Below are 19,883 nucleotides of genomic sequence, written 5' to 3'. Positions count from 1 at the left end.
GATAAAGAGTAGAATGACTTACATCCAGGCGACGTTACAATAATGACGACTTTAAACAAATAAAAATGGGAGATATACGAATGATATCACTCAACACAAATGGCATTCACTACCACTCAAAGGATGTGGAGACGTTTATTAAAAATGAGAAACCAGGTATATTGTGCATACAAGAAGTACATCGCGTTAACGGAAAGCTCTTGGAACACTGGGCATCGAATTTGGGATACTCAATATATTTAAATGCGTTAGAAAATGGCCAAAAACAAATAGGATACAGACAAGGAACAGCGTTTATGATAGAAGAGGGGATTGTAACGAACAATAACTCTCATATAGTACATATCGAACACAGATGTCATAGTATTGAGATAAAGATCGGCGACGATGTAATTAAACTTTTTAACATTTACGCTCCCGCAAAAAACGGCCTACCTAAAACTAACTTTTATCAAAAACTCACAGAAAATTTTAAAACCATACTCTGAAAACTTCTCCATACTGATCGCTGGAGATTATAACATAGTATTGAGCAAAAAAGATGTTCTAGATGCCACAAATTTTAACTTTGGACCACCGGAAAGAATATTTAGTACGTTTATTAATACAAATAACATCTCAGATACCTTCCGAACCAGATACCCAGATAGAATAATCTTTACCTACAAATGCCGATGGCAGAGTCGGAGACTGGATAGATTCTACCACTCGAGGGACCTTGACCACCTAATCAGGGGTATAGAGCACATACCAAACTATGTTGCAGACCATATTTTATGCCCGATGATAACTCTGAAAACTCTTGATAAAGTGAGATGGGGCAGAGGTTTCTGGAAAAACAATTTGACTTTATATACTGACAGAACGTACATAGAACTTATAGAAATAACTTATAAAGATTCCTTAACATACATAGAAAACTTCGACAACATACAGGACTGGTGGGACAAAACCAAAACAAACATCAAAAAACAGTCAATGACCTACGCAATATATAAAGCTAAACATAGCAAAACAATTATAGGACAAATGCGCAAATGTTTGGACCAAGTAATTAATGAAGGGGGCAGCCATAACGTTACTAAAATAGACCATTTAACAAGAAATTTGAAAATATATCTAGAAAAGCAAAAACAAAGAGACGCCATGCTGGCGAATATGGAGAACCTGGAACAAGGCGAGAAGCCAACTAAAACCTTTTACAACAGGATAAAGAAAAGGGCAAAAGAGACGACAATAACAGAGATTGAATTAGAGGATGGTCAAATAGTGAAGGAGAAAGAACAAGTCATCAGTGAAATCGAGAAATTTTACTCCGAATTGTGGGGATTCCCCGATAAAACAAATGAACAAGAACAAAATCTCTACCTCAACCTGATGGCAACAACCCAAATAGATGAAGCGGAAAACAATAATTTAGAGGCTAATGTGGGAGAAGAGGAAATCCTTAACACAATCAAATCCATGAGTAACAACAAATCCCCTGGACCAGATGGTTTTAGTAAAGAATTTTATTTGACGTTTTGGCCAATAATAAAAAAACAATTCACGCAACTGGTAAACAACATCTTCACATTTGGACAACTCCCTAAATCATCTTCTCTATCTAGAGTTAAACTCCTATACAAGAAAGGAAAAGAAACAGACTTGAAAAATTGGCGCCCTATCTCTAATTTGAATATGGACTATAAAATAGTAACAAAAATTTTAACAAAAAGACTCGAACTAGTTTTTAGTAGAATAATTAGCCCCTCCCAAAAAAGTACACTACCTAACAGAAATATGACAGATGTACATTTTAACATAAACTCTATAGTGAGATACTGTACCAAAATAAACATTCCTGGAACCTTAATCATGATAGATAACCTCAAGGCCTTTGACCGAGTAAACCATCGGTTTCTCATCAAAGTATTGGAAAAAGTAGAGCTTGGAAAAAGAACCCTCAAACTAATCAAAAATATCTATTCAAATATCAAAAGTATAGTAGACGTAAATGGGAAACCTAGTAAGGAAATCCAAATCCACAGAGGAATAAGGCAAGGGTGCCCGCTCAGCATGATCTTGTATACCATAAACTCGGAACCGCTTGCCAGAGCGATTAAACATAACCAACAGATATGCGGTATCAGATTAGGAATGTATGAACACAAACTAGATCAATACGCGGACGACATTACCTTTGCAGTGCAGAAACCATCTTCAATTCCCGCTATTTTCGAGGAACTAAAACATTTTGAATTGGCCACGGGACAAAACATTAACATGAGTAAAACCGAAATTTTATGTATAACTAGGGACGCGAGACAAAAACTTCTCAATTCACCATACAGAATATATATGAAGGACACCGTAAAAATCTTAGGCGTTTACTTCGGAATAGACCAAGTACGGAAAACCTGGAATGATAGCATCATCAAACTCACCAAAACCCTGAATTTTGTCAAATCACGACATCTCACGTGGTATGGCAAACTCAACGTAATAAACGCCCTGCTAGTATCATTAATAATTTTCCATGCTCGCGTTATTGAAGTCCCACCAAGTAAAATACAACAAATACAGCGTCTAATCTATAAGTTCTTTTGGCACCCAGAAAAAATTGAAGCAATCGCTAGGACAACTCTACAAAGAGGAAAAAAGGTCGGGGGTTTCAACACCATAGACGTCAAAGCAAGAATCAACGCATGCCAAGTGGAAAAAATGCGGGAACTTGTGAAAATGGAGACACCTAGCCAGTTCTGGCATTTCGAGGCTCTCTACTCTATCGGATCACAGATACGCATAATAAATCCGGAAGCATATACAAATTCTATGCCGCACAGCCTTGTCATACCATGGCACTGGAAAACGCTTGTAATCCTATTTAAACAAATTGATCAAACATTAAATGATTGGAAAACTATGAAGCTCAGGGATATATATCAGATTCTTAAAAAGCAAGACCTAACAAAAACGGAAATAAATTGGAAAGAAGTAAATTTAAAACAGCGCTACCTTCAAAACTACATCTCCAATGCAGAAAGAGTCTGTAGCTACAGAATAGTCCAAAATGGATACTTTTTCGGAAACCGTCGCAAAGGCACCTCACTCCGCCATGATCAATTCGGAAAAATTAGGATCCTAAATTGTAAATTTTGTAAAGCGAATTCGGACTCTACTGAACATATTTTCCTCCACTGCTCAAAAATAACCGAGCACATCTAATATTTACAAACTTGTTTGAACGCAATCAGCCAGCAAAAGATAAAAACTACAAACAAAAATATTTACTATAATAGCCACTCGGGACCACAACTCGTATAGCGACAAACAAACTCTTCGCTATTATGAAACGGGAAACAATAAAACTGAAAATAAAATTAGATATCGAAAACCGATATATTGGCCCTTTTGATATTGGCATAACAACAGCCACAATCAAAATGTACAAAGAATTCCTGAGCACTATAGAAAATAAATACGGAGATACTCGGTTGTTAGGAATAGTCCCAAACTGGAAGATAATCCTAAACGGATATGAGCGAGGCTAATATACGTAACATTAACCCAAGGCCATACCCCGCTACCCATAAATGGTAGCTTAGATAAGTCAATACCATCTACCGCCCCGTCGGAAATGATGAAACGGAAGCTTCGGGGGCGGCAATTATGCTATGTTCACAACCCCCTGACATACGTATGATTGCTGCATATGCAGCGATATGTTTATGAAGCGTATTACCGTTAAAACTCGGACATGACGTATTGATATAATACCGATCCGATTTCACATCCGTACTCTGATCCGATAAAAAAAAAAAAAAAAAAAAAAATGTAGTCTTATCCGAGCCAATATAATGGCTCTGGTCTTATGGAGTGACGTCAGAGTTGCCTATCATGTTGTTTAATGTCATTGGTGGCATACCGGTATATACCAGTGCAGACTGCAGAAGGCCAATCAAAAAGGTAACCCATTTTTATCAGTTTCAGAAAGATTTATTGCTAAAAGCAAAATATCTATCAACGTCATGATTTGTAAACACCCCAGGCCTGTGTAATGAAAAACTGTGGGCATATTGGCGTTCCGGTACCGGTAACGGCAGTAGCGGGTCAGGAGGCGGGACTAGGCTCTGAGATTCAGAGATTTGAAAGCTGGCATACTGGCATACGTTGCATTGCTGCATTGTCAGATTGTGGTATCGAAATCTGATATTGGATTTCTCTGTTTGCACCTTTTAAACTTGGAAATATACAGCCAGACAACGCTAGTGCCATACATTCAACGTTATTACAGTGCTATAGAAAAAAGTGTCAAGAAAAATTCATGGAAGTCCGGCAAAGAACTGATAAAAAAGGCCCTTTTCGACAAGGTGAATAATCCACTTTCAGACTTTGTGGGACCCTATAAAAATAATAAATACGGGTAGTCTTTTTCCTAATTTCTTATGTGTATTTTTCATATTCCTGCTAGAAATTTTGTTGTTTTGCAAAAGCGATTTGTTAAATCTCGGAAGTCAGAAGTGTTCAAAACACAAAAATTGTGTTTTAGTCCACATCACCCTCTCCATTTTTTTGTGCTTTACATACAGGCATATCAAAGTACTGAAGTATGTTCGAACAGATAAGAATGACACTTGTTTCATAATTTATGCTACCATTCAGCCATTGAATGTTGATTGAAATGTACATTTGAATTATATTCGGACAAAGGCTTCTAAATTAGTTAACGTTAACTTTGAATGTTCGACCCAGATTTGTGTTGGTAGTGCTGTAGTGAGTAGGATTTTCATTTCGATATGACAGAATGAACAAATACTAATTTAATTCAAAGACTGTCGTATGATGGTTCTCCTTGTTGTAACCTACTACACAGTACTAGGGTGACTTACCCACTTTGCGGCCATCAACTTCATCGATCTAATTAATACCGAAAAAATTAACGAACCGCGATGATATTTCTCACGCTTTATCGTACACTTGTCCCTCATAGCTCTGCGAAATTACACTAAAATGTGGCCACAAACAAAAAAGTTACGACCGAAAACTCGACCAAAGAAGAAGAAAAAAACGGAACATTTTTTCATGTTGCTAACTACCCATTGTCCCATTAAAAAAACTTGAAAATCCAAACAAATATAAGGGATAAAAAGATGAAACTTGGCAAGGGGGTAGAGTTGTGTTTCTTTTAACCATCTTTAAATTTTCGCGATTCTACATTCGAAGGAGGGGGAATTGGGGGGGCGCATTTCCAATACGTCGATAATATCTTTGTCAACCAATTTGCGACCACCGTGTTTTTGTCTGTTTGATTGCTGTGTGGTGGTGCTTTGTATATAATTTGACGAGTTTTGTTCGAAATAACCGTGTTCTTAAAATATATGACGGTCAGAAATGCAAATAGAAGCCCAATTTTTTCACGCATGGCTGCGCATGCTCTAGTCTCGACGCAGCAGAAACGATGTTCAAGGCTTGAAATCTGTGGTCGTTCAGTTGCAAACACGTCTTCCGAGTGTCGTACTTTGGTGGTTTGTATAGCTTTAATAACCCCTGGTCGTAGAAAGTTAGCGTGTAGAATGAATGCCAATGCACCTACGGTGAAAAAATTAACAGGTTAGAAATATTGGTTTTTGTTTTATAGCGGTTTGAATGAAATCGTCCGCAGACTGGCTACACCACCCTGCATGGAAAATACTAATTTATCTAAATGTTGGACACATTGTTTTTATATGTCAGTGTATAGCAAAGCAGTAATGAAGGCATGACTTTAAATAATAAGAATGTCACATCATTCAAAAAAGCGCCGACAGTTTGTATAGATTTGGTTACGCAGTCAGACAGTTCTCCGAGTTCATGATGTTCTGACATTTGGTTCAATGAAACATACACTCTCATCTGGCAGATGCATCACATCACGCTACGCTTGTCGCGCTAATGATTTAAAGCAATTCAGCAATTGCATTTTTTTGCTAGGAACTCTTTTGGGGTTTGCACTCCCTTTAATAATTGATTTTTCAATGTGGGGTTATTCTTGGAATCGGACAACTGTGCAGACTGTTGATAGTCGTGGATGGGAGCGCGCCACTTTTGATGCCTTGAATTTTGATTTTGCGTATGTCGCAACACTACCTACCTATGTCACTGTTTTTCAATACTGTGATATAAGAATATTCACACAGTCAAAAACTACGAAACAGCAAATTCAAAAAAAAAAATTTCAATAAAATGAGACCTCGTGCCTGTATTCCCATTTTTTAATTTCATGCTTTATGTCAGACATTCCAATATTTAGTACTGGTAGCTGGCCCGCAAGATTATTATGCTATATCTGATGTTGGGAAATACTGCCCTAGTCAATGTGCTTAAACAGGGTTAGGTCTCTTTCAAGAGATTTTGCTCAAAGCAAGATAACAGTATTTATATTTTTCAATAACCTATAAATTTGTGAATTTAATAATTCAAATGATTCTTGTGCTTCACTCACAGGAAAAAAATCAAAGGATGACCACCACCATGAGCATCACCATGGCCATCCTAAAACTCATGAATTATCAATGGATGGACACATATCTTGTTTTTCATGGATGCTTCTTATGGCAGTGTTTTATTTCTCTCTTGTTTCTTTGAACATACTTGTGAACAATCATCTACCAATGCCTAGGACGATCAAAGGATCTACACCTGACGAGTTTACGGAAGAACGTGCAAGGTACAAGATGCTGGCGAGGAATATATTTGATAAATTGAGTTTATATTTTTCAAGTTCCAGACCCTTATTTTAGCCCAAAACTCAGTAAAATGGCCATGCAGAAATCAAATGTTTAATCAATTGCCATGATGAGATTGAGATGTCATAGCACTAACCTGTCAACATGATTTTTCGTAATCTGGTTTAAATTATAAATATAATATAATGACCATGAAATACTAGTCTTGAAGAATGATGTGCATCAATATACATGCTAATATGTTTTATATATTTTCAGATCACATTTAGAAAATTTTGTGAAAATGGGTTCCAGACCAGCAGGGAGTTATGAAAATGACATTGGTGCCATGAATTACATCATGAAATCTATCATCAATGTTAAGAATTCATATAATACAAAGAAAAAAATTCAAGTGAATGTTCAGAGACCAGAGGTAGCCTATGTTGTCATTGTCATGATACCTTTTCTAAGATTCCTAATCACCAATTTGATAACAATGTACCATTTTAAGTACAGTAGAACCTTTATTACAAAATTAATTTGTTTTGTAAGCAAAAAATATTGTGAGTAGAATATCATTTCACCCTATAAATGCTCTAATACAGGGATTCTCAAACTTTTGGTTCTGCGGAGCCTTTGAAAAGGTTGACTATTATTCAGGGAGCCCCAAAATAAATGTTAAAATTGGTACTTTCAGATTAATATTCCGGAGCAAGTTAAAGGTACTTTACTTAATTTAAATGCTTAACCTTTTTTAATAGGGTTAATACAAGTCGTACATAAATCTAAATTTCAAACATAAATTATATATACTAAAGCTGTGAATTTGACAGCTGATAAACATATTAATAAATTAGGGGTTGAATCTTTTCCCTTTTGACATTTTTGGAAGACTTAAAAGGCCGCTAATAACGTGCGCGATTGCATTTTGTTACCATCACGGTTTTTTTCGTCAGCATGACGTGTTTTTGAACCTCTAAACATCTTTACGCCGGTGTTTATTCTTCCTGGATCAAAAATTTCCCTCGGCATATACATGTATTGTTACACAATGACGACGTTATTTGATTTTTTGTTCTCGTGGGGAATTATGAGTTCAATGTGAAAAACATGTTACCATATTATAGTCATCGGCGACGAAATGCTAAAAATGATAATTAATAAAGAGGCGAATCCGCAACTCTAATTTCTTGATTGAAAAGCGGCATTCTAAAATATTAAAACTGAAACTTAAAATGGAAGGATCACACGTTTGATTTCAGCAGACTCACCTCAGGTTGAAAATGCTTTTATAGACATTGTAAATCACAAAATTTAGTGTTATGTTAGGTTTTCATCGTAGTAACTGCAAATCGTAACACAGTCAATTGTGCGCGCGATGTACCTTTTTCCCCATTATGAAACTACCGACTGAGCCGCACGCAATAAAATTAATTTCAATTGTTCGTATTTTGCCCAGACATTGTGATTTTTTAAACGGCGATATCTTGCTTAAAAATAATCTCAAGTGCGAAAGAAGAAATTAAGTTTGACAAATCCCAAGATCGCAAAAATACGACTTCAATTTATTTATAGGTTGCAGTTTATCACATATTTTTTGCTATTTTAGAATAGTATTCTTTCATTTTAGTAACCCTAATAGTAATCTAGAATCAAACGTGAGTAACGATGAGCACAATTACATTATAACGACGAGACACGTTAAATGCTCGCATCTGTCATGGGTTGAATATTTTACGAACAGAAATCTCGTTATCCGTTTTTTTAATCGCGAAGAATGTTGAGCGGAAATTTCCGATTCCAATTTTGAACCACCTCCCTCTTAGAATCCCGGCTGTGCTCCTGCCTATAAATAATGTCATTTTTTAATTCCATCTCTTTGCCATATTTCGAGGCTATATTGTTGCCAGATTTTATCAAAGCTGTTATTGCATTTTTGGACAGTTACAAAATTAGCCAGTATTTTCAAAAGTAATCGAATAGCTCACGGAGCCCCTTGGTTTCTCTGGCGGAGCCCTGGGGAGCACTTTGAGAACCTATGCTCTAATACTTCTGTGAGACTGGTTGTACATACGTACCCGCGGGAAACAAACGAACGAATGGGATGTTCGGATTCAGGAAGTTACTGGGCATCAGCCAATGGCAGAGCACCTTCAGGCTTTCGTATTTAGAAGCATTTTTTCGGAGCAATATTTCTACAAAAAACATTTCGCAACTTGGAAATTTTTTATTTGGAGTCTTTCGTTAGTGGAAGTTCTAAATTATGTGTTATGTTCTAAATCTATTCTAAACATGTGCTAAATATAGTGATAGTTGATGTGAGCCATGAATTATGTCTTGAACATAACAGTATCTTTGTTTCCTATGGTTCTTTCGGATTCATGAAAGTGATAATTTTCTTCCTCATTTTGCTCATGGTAATGATAAAATTAAAGAATTTTGAATTGTATTTTGAATCAAGCTGTAGATATCTCGAAAGTTGATGGTAAACTCACAGAAATGTTGTAAGATATTAGCTACACACAAACTGTTATAAGATTTGGTATACTGTTGTATTATTATTATCAAATTACTACTTCTAATATTCATGAATTTCTCAGGATTTATTAATGATTAAATTCATATGGATCAATTTAACTAAATATTGAAATCACGTAACTACCTTGATTTAATCATTATTATGGTATATTTTCAGGGATGTTTTTATCTACCGTTCTTGGATGACTTCACCCAATGCTACAATAATATCACAAATACAGTAGCAAGGATTTCATCTCCTGAATCTGATGAAAATGCTCTTTTACTAAATTGCCACACTGATTCTGTCATCAATGGGCCAGGTGTTACTCAATTTATAATCATATTTTTGATAAATGCCCCATGCGGCATGAGCATTTTGTTTGGTGTGTGTGTGTACCAATATGGATTATGGAGGTAACTAATTTTGTTTGCCTACTTTACATCAAGTTGTGTAAAGAGACTGAAGCCTATGGACAAGAGGGTCTATGGCTAACACAGACAGTCCCCGAACTCGTATTAAAACTAAAATAAAGAAAATCGGAATAAAATTATGGTCTAACCCAAACCTAGTACACATACTACAAGAGTACCTTCTATTTTTTTATATCATCATGTGCATGTTAATGTGATTAACGGTTGATATTTAATATTTAACTTTTTGTCAAACTCTTGACTCTTGACATAGTATCCTAAGTCATATTTCTCTTATTTTTTAAAAGAACTATTTAGATAAATGTAGAGAAACTTGTTTTATTTTGTTTCAACATTCCATCTACAGGTGCTAGTGATGATGCAGTTGCTTGTTCTGTTATGTTGGAGATTTTACGAGCCATTGTAGCAGATGAAACTCCTCTTGCGCATCCTTTGATTTTTCTATTCAATGGAGCAGAAGAAAATATTCTTCAAGCAAGTCATGGATTTGTTACCCAACATAAGTGGGTTAAACAGGTGAATATTTCAAAGATAAACTACTGTCTTTTTATGAAGATTTAGTTATCGTAGATTTGAAATGAGAAAATTGGTTTGAACTTTAGAACTGCGTAGTTGGAAATAATTTATACAATTTGGTTGGCATAATATAATATTCAAAGTTATGCACACATTATTTCCATGCACTGATCCTGAAAGCAACATGTGCGTGTTAGTGTACATAGTTCCATGTTCTTATCTTAAGTAAATATCAAGTAGTAATGACACGTCCACATTTAATTTATTTTGGATATATTGTATATAACAAGGTCCGCATGTAAGTGTGACATAAAAAGTTAAGTTTTATGAAAAATATTTACAGTGTTACAAAAGCAAAAATGGAAAATGAAAAGTCTCTGCGCCAAAACGAAATTTAATCGCAAACTCAACAATTCCCTAAGCTATTTATTAGCTAATATATCAAACTTTGGTTTCAGTTTCGTTGTGGCAGTATCAGGCGGGCCAGATCGAAATATTCAGCGGGCCGGGTTAGGCCTGCAGGCCATGTCAGTTATATAAGATCGCAGTTTATTATTTAGCGATTGCCCCGAATTTTGTTGAAAGATGTTGATTGTAAGCTAAAAATAAAAATGAATAAAGCAATGTTATACAGTTGTATAACCGTAGTCACAATATGACATTCAATAACATGCAAACTTATATTATCTATTTCAAGTAGCTTGCCAAATTTTCAAAATGTGAAGTAAAAAATTCTATCACCACGTTTCAGATTCGACTTTAGGAAGAATAACATAAGGAGTACTAACATAATTTGATACCATTCAAATAATTTCCCAGTTATCGCTTCTATTGTGTTTATCTAAGGTCTTTCCTGTAACTCGATTCTCTTTTGTGAGGCAATACAGCTTGACCACAATCTGTAACTGTTGGTCGTTAAGTCATTTTAAAATAATACAGCACTTCAATTCAAAATATGAATACTTATTATTCAAGGTTTTTTTTTAACAAATACTCAAAATAATGATCGAAGTAAGGATTTAATAATGTTCTGATCTACGGTAATTGATGTATGGGTGTGAGTGTGACGGCTGCTGTACTAGCATATCTATGTGGTTCAATAAATGAAAATTTGTAGTTTCCAGTCAGAAGAAATATATTGAATGTCAAATGATTTCATGTCAAATAGGCTGTAAATGTTCATCTCCAAAATTTTTCGAAATGAAAAGATTATTTGTGAATCAGGCCATCATATTTTTTATTAAAAATTTCAAATTATTGGTTTTTGAAAATTTAAACTATTTAAATTTAATATTGATTTATAAATTTGGGTTATTTAATTTACTGCTTCTTTATAAAATATTTGATTATCGATCATACGTTTATTATACAATTAATTCAGATTATACAATTAAATAAGTTTGAAACTGAAATTCCAAAGCAACAACTTACGTTTATAAAATTGTAATTGATTGCCAAATGCTCTAAATACAAAACAAAGCAGAGCAATTCATAAACAGTACATTTTCTTACTTTTATTTTCTTTCAGATAAAAGCATTTATAAATCTTGAGGCTGCTGGTGCCGGAGGGAAGGAATTTTTATTCCAAACTGGACCTGAGAATCCATGGTTAGTCTGGGCTTGGGCCAAACATGCTCCTCATCCTCACGGATCTTCAGTTGGTCAAGATTTGTTTCAAGCTGGAATAATTCCATCTGATACTGACTTTAGGTGAATATCATTCTGTTGCTTAGCATATAATATAATTCTGAATATTTCTGATTATTAAAAATAGTATTCATGTAATTTGTAATTTAAAATTTGTTATCTGGTTCATGCTTGTTTTTCATAGTGAAGCATGCTATGGATGTCAAACTCAGTCCCTTTTTTCCAAATTCTTTGGCCAAATATATTTTACAGATAAAACTGAGGGTGGTTGTGATTTATTTCCTCATTATCTTCGATTCTACTTTAGATATCAGGCAATTTTGCTTGGGTAACGGTTAAAGTAATGACACTAAAATTATCAGTCCTAGTAAGTAGTAATTACGTATTGTTTTTTAAATTTGGATTTCCATCATACACTTTCACGGCAAACAGTAGGGTACAAAAAATGGGAACGCAAATCCGTAGCAGGACCTATTAGACCTGAACAAATGAAGCATAATATAACATAACATAAATGGACTCTAGGTCGACGGAAACTCAATACATATTCTTTAGGTTCTCCCCAATTAATTCTTGTTACGCACAAAGTTTTTTGTTTAGTTTGTTTGTATTAAATTATTTAATTAGATTATTTAATTAAAGCATATAACGGCGTCTGTTTTGTGGTTCACATCTTGATTTTCAGGAGAACTCTGATGCGGATTTGATATTTTGAATTACTCATCCCTACTGTTCAACATAGCTGTTTCATTCACAGGAAAAATTCTCAGATTTTGCTACTTTTTCAAATATAATCATCCGTCATATTTATTTCTTCGCAAGTTCATGACTTGTAAATCAGTTTTGAGTGTTAATTAGGGCTGTCCAAGCGAACCAAATATTCGAATTTGCGAATCGCTAAAATTAGCTACATAAAGCGAAAATATCCTCACGACCGCCCTTTGTTTTGCACATCATTTGTTATTAGTAGGGATGTAAGTTTCGAATATTTTATTTTTGAATCGAATTTCGAATTGGAATGTTTCGATTATTCGATTTTGAATTTATTTTGGTTTAACAGGATTTTCAGAGATCATGGTCATATTCCCGGAGTTGACTTAGCTTATATCAGAAATGGCTACGTCTATCATACTTATCATGATGTACCGGCCATGATTCAACCTGGGTGTATTCAACGAGCTGGTGAAAACATACATGGAGTTGTTCGGCATTTTGTACAATCTACAGAATCTCTTCTAAAGGATCCTGCAACTTATCGTCATGGAAAAGTTGCGTACTTTGATGTGCTCGGACTGACACTTGTAGTTATACCTCTACGTCTCCTGTCATTCATCAACTATTTTGCAATAGTTTCCGTACTTGCCTATATCGGAAGAAGAATGTTTCATTCACAAGTTACTGGTATTGTATAGCTTTTTTATTTCTCACTCAGTGGTATGTTTGAATATTTATCAGCTGGGAATGGGACCCTGAAGTCTATACTCATGTGTAAGATCCTTTGTTGATCGTATCTCTCATCATCCAATTATTAACATAAAGTAGTATATGTATGTTTTCTTGTCAATACTGTGCTAAATTCGATGTATGCAAATGTGCTGAAAAACATTAAATATTTTCAAGAATGGAGGATTTTCTTTCTGAGTCTAAAGGAAACATTTATAGCTAGGTTATATGATTTTATTATATTCACAGCAGAATATGAAATGGATTGTCAGTTCTTTGCCTAATTTAAGATAATTTTGATGAAACCTTTATATATGACAAAGATCCCGTCAATAATTTTTTTACCTTTGCCTTGGGGGTTTTAATTCATCAACAACACCAATTTGTTTTTTTCTAATTATTCTAATTCAAGTCCTATTTTAACAGGATATTCATCATTTCAATATAGCAGTAAGTTAATCAAGGCTGTTGCTGTCAACATTCTTGGTTACGCATCATGTTTTCTATTCCTGGCTATTCTGGCAGCATTTTTGACAAAAAACAATCTATCTCTGATGTGGTATTCCCAGGCACCCATTGCATTTGCTCTTTACATTCCAGCTGGATTATTGGGCCTCGTGTCTGTCCATCACATTGCTAAAAAAACTATTTTCAAGGTAAGCTTTGAAATAAAGGAATAAAAACTATCGTTCTCAGTTGAATTTAGTTGATGACTCATCTTAGATATGATACTGGATGGAATATACATAAAATCCAGGGTAAATTCTTCAATTTTCTGCCGTGGAAGTGATAATTATTATCCTTCTCATTGTAAAATACTATCTACATCTTACAGCAGTGGGTATTGAACTTTTCAAGCTTCGCCCCATTTTTAGAATTTTTCAAGTCTCGCTCCCTACCTCAAAAATAACTTGCTAACAATAAGCTAAGTCGAAAGTATGTTTTATGCAAAAAAACATGTTGAAAATACGTGGATGCAACGTAAATATCCAAAATGGGCAGAAAAAATCAAACCTAACAAATATTTACATTTTTTATTCGCTTCGCGCCCCATCATTTTAGAATCACTGTGTTACCGCTCTCTACAAATCTGTTTCATTAATTTCTTTCTGGTTTCGTAGAAAGTACATTATATTTCATAGATCCTGGCATATGATATATGTTTTTAACATGATGATTAAATTGATTTATAGATAATGATGATCTAAGCAAACTTTCAACATCCTAATTGTTTCATTTAGAAATAAGGAGTGATTTGGTCTTGCATGTATCAGAAATAAAATGTATAGGCTACTTATTCATATTTGTGTTGTGTAGGAAATTTTTTTTTGCTTTCTGCTATGAATGATAATGTTCAATGAATAGATAAATCAATTTCAGTTCACTTCTGTTCTTTTTTGTGTTTATCCCTTTTCATTTATTTTTCCATCCTGTATCCACTGGTCTTATTTTTACGTTACAGGGTGATGATGCTAGAAAGTTAGAAAGTCTTTTCTTTGATGCGGAATTAATCATGTGGACATCTGTCGTTTTTCAATTGAGGAATATTGGTTCCTCATATTTGTTTGTGATGCAGATACTATTCGCTGTTATGCTTCGTGGATTTCTCGGCAGTAGTGTTTTCAGCAACCAATCAAGTAAGTAGCATATATATATTTTACAATGACATGTTTAAAGATGTGATAATGATTTTAATTTTTAACATATATGTTGATGACATAGTTTATTGGTTCATTTTGAATGAAAATTTTAGAGAATTGCCTAAACTTTGAATGGGTTTATTGCGCATTAGACATTTAAGTGCAGGGGCAATCTCACCCTATACATAATATGTATTGTACGAATATAGATTTGTGAATAAGTATAATTGCTATTTATTTCTTACTAATGTTTCACTTTTCTTATTTCTTCAGTAAACTGAACCTGCCAAGTGCCAATGTAATGTCGGCAATTCAAAAATCTTTTATTAATGTTTCAAGTTTCAACTAATTTCTTTTCATAATATTTTTTTATCAATATACATAATAACAGGATCACCAGGTATAAATCGTGTAATATTGTATCTTGGTGTTCTGATTGTTCCTGCTACAATTCTGATCAATAAATTATTACTTGTCGGATCTCTGTTCATGGCATTAGCTGGAAGATCAGGAACAGAGGTTCCTCCTGAAGTTTTCATTGCTATTATTATCGGTTTATCGATTATTGGTGTCTTCTCTTTTCAAGTTTGCACCATCTATCTTGTCAATTCTTTGAAAGGGTGAGTTGTTGTTTAGGTACTCCCGAAGTATGTGAGCCAAGATGGCGGACACCGAAACGTTTAGTATGTGTACCAGGTTAAGATTAGGCCATAATTTCAGGTACAAATACTACGAGAGTCACTTGGCTATTCCATGAACTCTTAATAGAACTGAAATACGAAAAATTGGAATAAAATTATGGCCCTAATCCCAAATCTGATACACATACAACGTTCCGGTGTCCGCACTCTTGGTTCACATACTTCGGGAGTACCGTTGTTTATTGTCATCATTCTAGCGTGGGTCTTTTTTTATATTTCAAAGATAAGTTGCTATTTTTTTGTCCAATTTTTAATTGCTATCAATGGGCTTAACAGAGGATGCAGGTATAAGTCAACATGGTTACTTATGAAATATGTATGATAAAATTAATTATTTACATGGTATTCTGGATTTTGACATAGTTTTTGTGATTTCTTTAGGTTTTACATATTCATGACGGCTTGTCTATTGACATCAGTTGTCTTGTGTTTCTCAGGATATACTTTTCCATTTGATAATGATCCTATTAGTCCAGCAAACAAAAGATTTTATATGCAGGTGATGACATTATTCATTTTTGTGTAACAATAGTGATGATATATTCTAAAATATATATATTTTTAAATTGCACTTTCTGTTCAATTCTATAATATTATTTGAAAAAATTATAACAGGTGATAGGCCTGATAAAATTTTCAAGGAAACTGCAAATTCAGTATTATTTGAATTCATTTGATTTTTACAGCATATTCAACGTGAATTTTATGATATTCATGGTGATATGGTCAGGAATGATTCGGGAATGTTTGTTTGCCACCTGGATTATACAGGTTTAACATATAATATTGGACCTCAGAGTATCATGGATGCTGAAATTCAGCCATGTAAAGGTAGTAACATCTGCAATTTTGTACAATGATTAGATGTGTTTAGTGTCCGAATAATACACGAGATGAGGCCTTTGAAGCTGTTTAATTATTATCGTATGTAAAATTCTTCAGTAATTCCATGGGTATTTCGCGAATAATTTTACCAAATCTGGTATTAAGCTGAATACATACTTCCTATCATTATACTGTGAACAATACATTGAAACCAGCTGTTGTTGGTGATACAGCTTCTCATAACTACAGGAAACGTGCTATAAATAAAATCACAATTTTGATGTTTCTTCTAACTTAATACCTGCACTTTTGTGTTCTGCCGGCTCATTCATATATTTAGCTATCAATTCTAATGTCTAGGAACATACTGCGAATTTCCTCATCTCATGCCAGTCATGAAATTAGTGAAGCGAAATCAGTACATACCTGCTCCACCCCCTCCTACATCTGTGACAACTGAAGTGTATCCTTTTGATATTCATTGGAATAGATTGCATGGTCCTGCATCTGATGGAAGTAGGTTCATTGCCTAATTGTAGTTAAAGTATCTTTATAGTTCATACTCAAAGATTGATTGCATTGCCTTGATACAGTCATAATTCATATTTACAAATGGAATTAAGGTTATTGATGTTTGTTCAAACCCATCCGCTACCTCATTTTGGCCTATTGAAATATTGTAGGCTATCCGGCGCTCCAGAAGTATGTGTACCAAATACCAATATGGAGGTAACTAATTTTGTTCGCCTACTTTACATCAAGTTGTGTAAATGGACGGAAGCCTATGGGTAGGGGGGATATTCACTTGGCTAACACAGACGGATCCCCCACTCGTATTAGAACTAAAAGTAAGAAATATCGGGAAAAAATATGGCCTAACCTGGTACACACACTACGTGAGTACTGCCTATTCTATACCTGTAGAATTCTGTTCCAGTTTCTCCCGTGCATATATCAGTTTTTGCGTTTCGTTTCACATGCTTTTACAACTTTTTCTAGCCTACATAGTAGAGCACACGTTTCGAGTGAAAGGCCCACCCAACATGGCACTTCACATTGCACCAGTATATCCTGGATCTTTGAGGAATTGGTCGTTTCATCAAGATTTGAACGAAGCAAAGAGCAAACATTCTCACAATGGTTTGTATTGTTGTATTTAGACCAAGTATGGGAATCTGTGTCATGTGATGCTAATCATTCGTTGCATCATTACAATATGTGCAAACTGCAAAGCAATATTTGGTTGTTTTTAAGGGACATGTTTTAGCAATAATATTGCTGGAATTACCATTGGTTTCCACTTCATACATGCGAACCCACTCATGTCAAAGTGTCATCTCCAAACTTTAATATTGATTGTTGTTGATTGAGATTGGCGAAATATTTTCAAAACCACCATTGATAGAAGTAAATAATTTAAAATTAAAATATTATGTACCTACCGCCTTTCAGGATTCCAATGCAATTTTCTGTTTCTGCAGAATCGTTCTTCGTACTATATGGTGGTGGAATTGAGCATCCAGTATGGAATTTTACCCTTATGTTTGCTACACCAGAGCGAATTGATGGACCTTTAGTTGAAATTGCTTTTACTGCTCATTATAAGCCTTCTGGAGCAGTCTCGAAGGTCAATAAGCAAACACCGGAACTCGAAGAGTTAACATCTCAACTCAAAGATTGGGTTGCTCCAATGACATGGGTTTCTCTCTACAAAAATTATATGATTTGGTGATGTAGCGGTTATATTCATGAATGGATGAATGATATGTCGATTTTAATCTTCTACATATTGCATATAACATCACTATTAACATATGCCAGCATATATATAATTAATCTAATCTAAAATATTTTATACTGGATTTCGTGACTTCAAATCCAGCATTAGGAATTTGAAGAACAATCTTGTATATCAACAGGTGGTTTGTGAATAGGTGCTGGGTAGGTCGTCGATTTTTGGTGCCTTCAAAGCTATTTTTGCTAGAATACATGCTGATATGCATACTGAGTTCATTGAATTTTTCTAATTGTTAGCTTTCTGTGTGCTGAGCAGGTGCTTTTATTTATGTGGCATAACGTGAAGTTTATTTTAGTAACATAACAGATTTGAATATTTTAGATGACATTTACATAGACTGGTTGTTGGTCAGCCTCGTTGAGGCTTTGCTTGCGCCATTCAAATAACTAAAATCTTATGTATCAATGTACAATTCCAGTCTTATGATTGTATAGTTTCTAACCTTCTCTTTTTAGTTGAATGGCAAATGGTGAGTTTGCACAAACATAAGTAAAATAAAATACCTGTGAAATTGTATTCTGTGTTAGAAGCAAAAATGAGTTTGAGCAACAGATTTGAGTAGCATCTTAATTCGTGAAATAATTATATTTTTTTATTATAATTTATGCACAAAGAAAATGAAATTTTTTGTTTTCATATTTAAAGATGGAAATTAATTTTGTCAAAATTTTAGTGTATTTGTTGCATGTTCTATGCATTAGTTAACTTCTGCAAAAATGCACCCATAATACTATTCAACTTGTTCACTAAGTGTGATACAAGGCAATATCGTTCATGGTATTGTTCAACCTTTTTCGTCTCCATCTTTTCTTTTATAATGTAAATTGTAGAGCATGTTTATCAAATATGCAGTCGTCAAATTAATCAGTACTGGGATAGGTTAGCCAGATACAAAGGTGTCTTGAACATTGAAGTTCCTATATTTTAGTAGAAATTAGCTGTATTTGTTGTTCTTACCAAAATTTTGGCATATAAATAACATAAATTTTAAATTGGTAATTTTAAATGATTATGATACCTCAAAGTATGCGTACTACCTTGTCTTGCATAGGCTTTCTAAAAACAGCATTCTTAATGTTTTTATCATTATTGGTAAATATGCCTTAAAATTTGAAATATTTTTCGTTTTGGAATAATGACAGAACTGTTATATTCATAGTGCTTTGTGGAATTTAATAAAGGAAAGTGTGGTTGAGTCTGAATTGCTTTTCGAAACTTTTTTTTTCAATCGGTTAATTTGCAAATGCCATATTTCTTCAAGTTATTCTGTTTCGAAATTAGATAGTGTGTGGTGATAGTGTTAATCTTGAAAAGGCTACTTACATTTCAAAAAACTATTTTCAATTTTGACCAATTAAATTTAAATATCGCCACAGTCAAAACTGAAGAAGCTTAATGTCATATTTTTTCGAAATTTGACTTTTTTGGCCTTCTGTTCGTATAGACCTGATGCCATATTTTGGCCTGGGTTTCAAACTTACAAAAAAGCGATTTTTTTTTTAATTCCAAAATACTACATAGGCTAATTTGTTTATACTGTGGCGCAAATACATCTTGTATTAGAAAATGTATGTTCTTCGATTTAGTATAGCTAGTTTTGACTACTTTTTTGTTCCAAGTGTGTGGGAGTTTTCCAGTGTGTAACAATTATTTAATATATCATGTGGTCAAA

At 34.2% G+C, this 19,883-nt stretch overlaps 1 protein-coding gene across 1 annotated transcript; it reads left to right on the top strand.

Annotated features, from left to right (window-relative positions):
* The first annotated feature begins 3,933 nt into the window (after positions 1-3,933).
* On the top strand, positions 3,934-19,883 carry LOC120337519 (endoplasmic reticulum metallopeptidase 1-like). The gene is made up of 15 exons (XM_039405323.2): positions 3,934-4,352; positions 6,466-6,688; positions 6,966-7,122; positions 9,385-9,529; positions 9,988-10,157; positions 11,686-11,867; positions 12,865-13,205; positions 13,674-13,903; positions 14,710-14,884; positions 15,279-15,507; positions 15,970-16,087; positions 16,275-16,419; positions 16,774-16,929; positions 17,413-17,553; positions 17,895-19,883. Exons 1-15 carry the CDS (start codon positions 4,307-4,309, stop codon positions 18,143-18,145), a joined length of 2,709 nt encoding a protein of 902 aa, XP_039261257.2. The 5' UTR covers positions 3,934-4,306; the 3' UTR covers positions 18,146-19,883.

The sequence above is a fragment of the Styela clava genome, chromosome 10, assembly GCF_964204865.1.
Source record: "Styela clava chromosome 10, kaStyClav1.hap1.2, whole genome shotgun sequence".
NCBI classification, from domain to species: domain Eukaryota; kingdom Metazoa; phylum Chordata; class Ascidiacea; order Stolidobranchia; family Styelidae; genus Styela; species Styela clava.
Note: the sequence above shows the minus strand (reverse complement) of the source record. Positions and strands in the feature narration are given on the sequence as shown.

Excerpts from the sequence above, each read along its gene's own strand:
- LOC120337519 (XM_039405323.2), top strand. The coding sequence starts at position 4,307 with ATGGAAGTCCGGCAAAGAACTGATAAAAAAGGCCCTTTTCGACAAG. Across the intron at positions 15,508-15,969 it reads CTTGTCAATTCTTTGAAAGG|GTTTTACATATTCATGACGG; the intron begins GTGAGTTGTTGT and ends TGATTTCTTTAG. Across the intron at positions 17,554-17,894 it reads GAGCAAACATTCTCACAATG|AATCGTTCTTCGTACTATAT; the intron begins GTTTGTATTGTT and ends CTGTTTCTGCAG.